The following is a 7,831-nucleotide window of genomic DNA, read 5'->3' on the forward strand; positions in this document are numbered from 1 at the left end:
CTCAGCTATTAAAAAGAATGCATTTGAGATAGTTCTAATGAGGTGGATGAAACTGGGGCCTATTATACAGACAGAAGTAAGTCAGAAAGAAAAATGCCAATACAGCATATTAATGCATATATATGGAATTTAGAAAGATGGCAACGATGACCCTATATGCAAGACAGCAAAAGAGACACAGATGCAAAGAACAGACTTTGGACTCTGTGGGAGAAGGCGAGGGCGGGGTGATTTGAGAGAATAGAATTGAAAGATGTATATTACCATATGTGAAACAGATCGCCAGTCCAGGTTCTATGCATGAGACGGTGCACTGGGACTACCCTGAGAGATGGGATGGCAAGGGAGGTGGGAGAGGGGTTCAGGATGGGGGACACATGTACACCCATAGCTGATTCATGTCAGTGTACGGCAAAAATCACTACAATATTGTAAAGTAATTAGCCTCCAATTAAAATAAATTTTTTTTTTTTAAAAGAAGGGTTTGATCCCTGGGTCAGATTGGGAAGATCCCCTGGAGGAAGGCAATGGCAACCCCCTCCAGTATTCTTGGCTGGAGAATCCCATGGATAGAGGAGCCTGGCAGGTTACAGCCCAGAGGGGTCGCAAAGAGTTGGACACAACTGAAGCAACTTAGCATCAGCATGCACCAAGGACCATTCTTAATTATAAAGGAAAACTCTATAACATAATATGTGCTCAAAATTCTAAGGAGATTTTAAGTCACAGATCCTGTTTCAAAGCATTTAATACTAAGAATAAAGAAATTATTGACAAAGTGTATCTCATATTAGTCAGTGAGCCTCTTCCTAAACTACCTAAACTACTTCCTAAGTCTTTTAAAACATCTTATTGAGAACTACTGACAAATAAGGACAAAGGAAAGAGGTCCAGGAATGAAAGACCATCATGTTTCACCTTTGACCATCATCCTTCTCCTTTGACCATCTTCCTGAAGTTGTCTACCATCCCTACCTAAGAGCAGAGTAGAACTGAGTATTAAGGCAAGGAACTTCCAGAGCCAAAAAAATTCAACCTAAATTAGGCTCAAAGCTGCTCAGGTTTGACAACGTCACTGTCCAACATCAGGTCTGACTATCCTCCAAATTAGGTCACATCAGAGTGCTCAGCCTTAATCAACAGCACCTGTGTACTTGTGAAAAGGAGCTGTGAGATCACATGAAAAGCTGAGCTGTAAATCTCACAACCCACCTCCCCCACAAACTCTGAGACCCATCATTACCTAGTCCAGCTCCTATACTGTGAAGGGAGGAAAGAAAATAACCTCAGGTTGTATTTTCTCTTTTTAAGTCTTATCCTTCTTTATCTAAGACAGTTATCAGTTCCTCCAGTTGCTAAATCCAGGCTGTTCTTGCTGGGCACTCTGGGAGGCCCTGCCTACCCGGCCTAGGTTAATAAGCAGTTTCAGAGTGGAGGAAGATGGTGAGCAGGCAGCAAAACAGCATCATAAAATCCTAGACATCACTGTGATAAAAAGGAAGAAATCTCTGCTGAATCAACAGAGATGCAAGAAAAGTCAAAAGAGCAGCTGGCTGTGGAGCCAATGGACAAGCAAGGACCAGGAGAATCCCTCCACTACTTGTAAGCCTTGGGCTAATCTTAGGTGAATTACCTAAATTACCAAAACTTACTTAACCTTTTACTTATAATACGCTGGTTTTCTTAACTAAAAAGATTAGAGACAGAGCCCATATAAGGTTGCTTTGAGGATTAAACAAGGTTAACATATGTGAAAGCACCTAGCATATAGCCTCAGTTGAATCAGACTCTATTCCATCTGTGAAGATGCTCAGCGATCACACAACTGAATCCATGAGGACGAGACCACCCTTCAATGCTCCCTGCCACTACTTTTAATGGCATGTCCTCAGAGACTCCTGAAACCTGAGCCCTACACAGTTCAGTTCAGTCGCTCAGTCGTGTCTGACTCTTTGCGACCCCATGAATCGCAGCACCCCAGGCCTCCCTGTCCATCAACATATCCGAGTTCACTCAAACTCACGTCCATCAAGTCGGTGATGCCATCCAGCCATCTCATCCTCGGTCGTCCCCTTCTCCTCCTGCCCCCAATCCCTCCCAGCATCAGAGTCTTTTCCAGTGAGTCAACTCTTTGCATGAGGTGGCCAAAGTACTGGAGTTTCAGCTTTAGCATCATTCCTTCCAAAGGACACCCAGGGCTGATCTCCTTGCAGTCCAAGGGACTCTCAAGAGTCTTCTCCAACACCACACAGGACACCACAATCCCTAACCAGGTTGAGAAACTTCCTCTCCTACTTCTGCCTTCTGTGAGAGAAGAGGAAAGAGTTGGACACAGAAGGACCCTGCACCAAGATCCTGGAGCAAAGCTGGAGGGCTGGCCTAGTTTCTCCCTGTGATGTAACACAGAGACGTTGGACTGAACCACGTTTCTCTAGGGCCCTCCTCAATATCTAAGCTCCATTCAGAGGTCTGAGTCATTTCTATGGGTCACTGCCGAGTCAAGAAAGAAAACTGGCATCTTGCAACAGGGAGGCCTAACTAAGGATGTAGAAAATGGCAGAGTCCAGAATTGGATGGGTGAATAAAAGCAATGAGGAAAGAAATATGAGGGTCGGTTCTTCCCAGGCAATAGAAATGTATAAAGGATACTGCTTTTCTTGAACTACAGAAGTTACTTTCCCAAACAGAGATGAGTCTAATTACAAATCATTCAGAGTGACTGGAGGACCACATCTCAGAGGGCTGTAGAAAGCCAGATCCCTACAATCAAGCAGTAGTACCCCTTTTTCCCCTCAGACAACCGAGGCCCTTAGTAAAGACGGAACCACACGTGCAGTTGCCAATAACTGCTGGCAGAATGACTGTTCAGAGTAAGCCTTTAACGACAGCACCTCAGAGAGTTGAGTGAATATTTACCACCTCTGGGAGCTTCTAAAATAGTTTTTCTAGTACTAAGACTACCTTACCATGGTTTCCATGACAGAAGCAGTAGATGGAGAGCGGGTGGAAAGCAGGGAGGCCTTCTAGTCTGCAAGTATATACCTGAAGCTGGAGACTAAAGTCTGAGGATTGCTCTAACCTCTCAGTGTCTCCTCCTTCCTCCAGGTAACATCCAGTTTGCTAAAAATTATATTATTTAATGGCTTCCCAGGTTGTTCATGGTGAAGAATCCGCCTGCCAAGCAGGAGACTCAGGTTTGATCCCTGGGTTGGGAAGATCCCCTGGAGAAGGACATGGCAACCCACTCCACCATTCTTGCCTGGGAAATTCCACAAAGAGGGGTATAGTCTGATGCTGCTGCTAAGTCGCTTCAGTCGTGTCCGACTCTGTGTGACCCGGTAGACGGCAGCCCACCAGGCTCCGCCGTCCCTGGGATTCTCCAGGCAAGAACACTGGAGTGGGTTAGTCTATGGGGTCACAAAGAGTCGGACATGACTTAGCGACTAAACAATAACAATAGTAAATACTTAAATACTGTCCCCTTATGGGAAGTCAGTGGCCTTCGGAGACTAAAATTCAAAGGCTTAAGGAAAAGATATGATCTGACCTACAAAACCCTCAAGGACTCACATTAGTAAAGAGTTAACTGAACAAACTGGGTTTCAAGTATTCTACAACCGAGAGTCACTGTAAGTGAAATGAGGATTTAAGGGGAAAAAAATCAGAAATGACTCAAAGCCCATTCCCTGGAGAATCTTCACAGACTGGATGAGCCTGAGAGAAAACCTGGAAAGGACATACCTCTAACCAAATGCAAAACTGAGACCTGTCCAGAGCTTAAGAGGAGGTTCCAACTTGTTTGAGCCACAGCTCCTGCCTTTAGCCTTGCTTCAAAGTAGACAGGGTCCTTCTCCACAGAGGAGTGACCAGGAGCTTTGAAGGCTTGTGAGATTAGGAGCTACGTGTTCTAAATGCCTCCAATCTTTGGCACTATTTTTATCTCATTCCTCAAATCTGGATGGGGATGGGCAAGAATTCCCCATTCAAAGAAAAGAACAGGGCCAAAGAGAAGAAAGGATACGACAAATGGTCCCTTGGGCAGAAGGGTCACAGCCCCGGCCTGTGATGCTCCTCACCAGCCCTTCACACTCCAGGCCTCGGGGGGCCTTTCCTCATCACGTCCAGCTGACGCCGGTCTCTTCACAACCCTCACTGGGTTTTTGTTTTTACCTTTCTTGTGAGTGTTAATTCAGTCTTTAGATGATAAGCTCTGGAAGGCTGGCCTTGGGTCTCCCTACTGTGTTCCTGGGCAATAGGTGGGACTATGCTGGAAACAACCAAGCCAGAACCACCAGAGATCAGTCAATACTAGCTTTTGAGTGCAGAGATGCGTGACAAGACCCAGAGGAAGAAGCCAGTAAGTCTTAACCTTAGTCACTCTGATCTAGTGGGAGCCGCACTTGAGGTTAGAAACTGGCAAGGCATGTTGGAAAATTCAGATGCAAAGGACAAAGGGCATAAAAGGAAAGGAGGAAGGCCAAGACAAGCTGAGAAACATCGACAGCACAAAGGATATCAAGAAAAAAAGAAGACCCTCCCTCCCCCTTCTCTCTGCAAACAGCTGAAAGTTCACTCTCAGACAGTCCAAAAGAGCAAGAAAATAAATGCTTTGTCTCTTATGAGATCCCCTTTTACCATATTATTTCACTTGCTAGCAAACATGTCACTCCTCAGGGAATAGGATGCTGTGGTACAAATTAAAACAGGATGACCCTTCCGGCAATCAGGGTGGGAAATAAACAAGGGTTTCACTACCCTTGGGGTCTTTTCCCCTCCACCCAACTGATGCAGTGATCAAAGGTAATCAATGATTTTCTTGCTACAATTCTAGAGGTCTAGTGCTAGAACCCAGGGCTCATACCTTGACAATGACAGTGGCCATTTCTAAACATGTAGATAATTTAAAATGCTAGGCAATCCTGGCAAAGTCATTTGTATTTGTTTCGGGAATACATTACTTTTAGCATTGTTATCTGCCTTGTTAGTGCAACAGGTAGCACTCAAAAAATAGAAGCATTATTTATGTTTCTAATTGGATTTACCTTAGCTGATAACAACAGAAGACAAACTCTGATTCATCTCATACAGAATTACAAGGGAGAAGCATGATGGAAGCGTGTCTGTGAACAGACGTATCTGATGGATAACCCACAAGGTTGCTGTCCAGGTGCTTCTTGATTCACAAAGCTCATTTCTGCATGTGTTCTGCCATCCTGGATCTGAACCTACATTCCTTCAAACTTACAGTATGAATTCCACCTATCTCCTTGACCACCCTCTAACATTTGATCAAGAGCCGTGACAAAGTCAGAAGCAGGGAAATTGCCCGTGAAGAAACAGGGCCTAATAATTTACTCGTCCCGTCCCCGGATAACCACTAAGTTGAATGTATCAGGTCTTACAAACAATCCAGCAATCATGTCACACTTCTCAGTCTCATATTTCTAAGGATGTCTCTTCATGTATGAAGTGAAGTCGCTCAGTCGTGTCTGACTCTTTGAGACCCCATGGACAGCAGCCTACCAGGCTCCGCTGTCCATGGGATTTCCCACACAGGAATACTGGAGTGGGCTGCCATTTCCTTCTCCAGGGGATCTTCCCAACCCAGGGATCGAACCCAGGTCTCCTGCATTGCAGACAGACACTTTACAGTCACAGGAAAGGGATAAATGATCAACTCCGGATTGTCAGGGACAGGGCAAGAGGAACAACTGGGGGGTCAATTATTCAGTAGTCTAAAATCCCTATTCGGGCCCAAGGCATCGCCTCACCCTACCCTATTTCTCAGCATCTATATGTTCCCTCCGTTGTGTGTGTGCCATCTGGTTGTGGACAGGCCCCTAGGTCCCATTCACTCCTAACAAAATACAACTCACTTTTCCTTAGGTCTTCACTCATTCTAAATGCCCAGTTAACATCACCAGCAATTGAGGGTCTAAATGAAGTCAACACTATCTAAGAGGAGGCGCCAAGGTCTAGTGCAAGCTCCTATCAAACCAATCCCCCAAAACACCTACACACACATACATTACTCAATCTATGACCCGATTGAAACAGGGTTAAATATTAATTACAGCTGTGGCCTATATGTGAAAGCAATGTCAAAAATAAATCCAGTAGATCTGGATGATATATCCCTTCCTCATCAACACGGCCCCCCCACCTATTTCACAGTAGTGGCTGCTGTTGCTATGACAACCTGTCCAGGAAGTTGGCCCACACTTCTTTCTTCAGGAGCAGGAAGTCAGGAGCAGTGTTTGTGTTGTCTTAGAAAAAACTTTAAGGCCTCCTCCCCCACCCCCACCCCATATCCGCTCCAGTATCCCTCCTCAACCCCATTTCTTAACTCCCTTCCCCACCCCCCACACCTACCTCCTCTAACTCATCCTTGGCATCCAAACTGGTTGAAAGTAGCAGCCTCCCCCCTCCTGGGGCTCCTGCTCCCGCTCCTCCTCCACCTCCCGCTGCTCCCGAAGCAGCAGCTGCTGCTGCCCCCTTTCCCTTCTGTAACTCCATGGCTGCCGCCGGGAGACGGGAAAAGGCCCGGGAGGGGATGGGTAGGAAGTCCTAGAAACGGGAAATCTAGGACCGACAAGGACTGGGGGGCAAGAGGGACAAGGGGAGGGGCAGGGGATAAGGGTCCCTGGCCTCTGCACTCGTCCCTCCTCTCCGAAAGGGCGCTCCTGTGCAGGAGGCGAAGGCAGGCGGGCCTCTAGGTCGTGCCTCTGGACTGGCAGTGCTGAGGAAACGCCGTTAGCTCCTAAGTATGCAGGGCTAAGGGTCTGAGCCCCTACGGGAAGTGTAGGAGAGGCTTCTGTCCCTGAAGAAATGGAAGAGGCGCCCTTTCTGGCTTCTGATCCTAAGAGAAGCTGGGAAAACCTTAAGTTTCTACCTCAGGAGGTGGGGGGGGGAAGGAGTCCTGCCCATGAAGTAGGGGGTAGGAATCCTTCCTGGCTGATGCCCCAAGGATTGGGGAGCGAGGTTCCTTTGGTTCCGGCCCCCAGGGGGTGAGGGTGAGGCAGTAAGCGCTATAGGAGGACACGGACGACCAGCTTCTCCCTACACCACACAGAGGCGGCCATGGTGGAAGGGCGGGGGGTGGGAAGGCCAAGAGCGACGCCGGGGGAGGGGGAGGAATCGTGGAGGCCTGCGCCGGAAGTGAGCAGTCGCGGTCTCCGGCCTCCGCCAATAGCGGCTTCCGCGGTGGCTCTCGGTCTCGAAGGAGTAGGCCGACGTTGGCCCACAGGCCTTCACGCCCGCTGCCAATGGTATAGAGCAGAAGAGAAACCAGTCTGATGGACAGCCAGAGTCTCCAATCATATTCCTCTTCTGCTCTCGGAGGGCGGGACGGAACAACTTCCCGGAGGCGGGTGTGGGAGATCAGGAAGGAGAGAGGCTGCGCCTGCGTGGGTTGACGCGCGTGCGCGGCTCTGGCTTCCACCCTCCTCTCCTGCCTCGTTCAGAAGCTGGGGTGGTACTGGAACCAGGGCACTGTTCGTCCCTAGGTGGCTTTGAGAAACCGGAATCCTAGTTGTGAATTGACATAGCAGGGCCAAGGAGCAGAACCCTAACCCTTAAGCAGTGTCAGAGCAAATGCTATTGGATGGTGTGGAGCCAGCTCCCGGAGCCAAGAGTATCTATCACACAAGCTATTGGAAGCGTCCATGCAACTGCAGTTATCAGCCAGACACTGAGGAAAAATAAAAGCATGGACCTACTTTTGCACACCGCTCATTAGAATCGTGCACTGATTCATTATTAGAAAGGCTTCTGGAAGCTCTGTATTGTCCTGCTTTATCTGTGTTCGTGTCAGCATTTGCCCCTAGCAATC

The 7,831-nt window shown here is 47.8% G+C and overlaps 1 protein-coding gene across 1 annotated transcript in view; it reads right to left on the reverse strand.

The window, feature by feature from the left end:
* Positions 1–7,095, reverse strand: part of INTS3 (integrator complex subunit 3) — a 39,428-nt gene extending 32,333 nt beyond the window's left edge. The window contains exon 1 of the mRNA XM_052636734.1: positions 6,373–7,095. Coding sequence (XP_052492694.1) covers positions 6,373–6,516 — 144 coding nt within the window. The 5' untranslated portion in view covers positions 6,517–7,095. The remainder of the gene's footprint in view (positions 1–6,372) is intronic.
* Between the last annotated feature and the right edge of the window lie 736 nt (positions 7,096–7,831).

The sequence above is a fragment of the Budorcas taxicolor genome, chromosome 3, assembly GCF_023091745.1.
Source record: "Budorcas taxicolor isolate Tak-1 chromosome 3, Takin1.1, whole genome shotgun sequence".
Lineage (NCBI taxonomy): Eukaryota > Metazoa > Chordata > Mammalia > Artiodactyla > Bovidae > Budorcas > Budorcas taxicolor.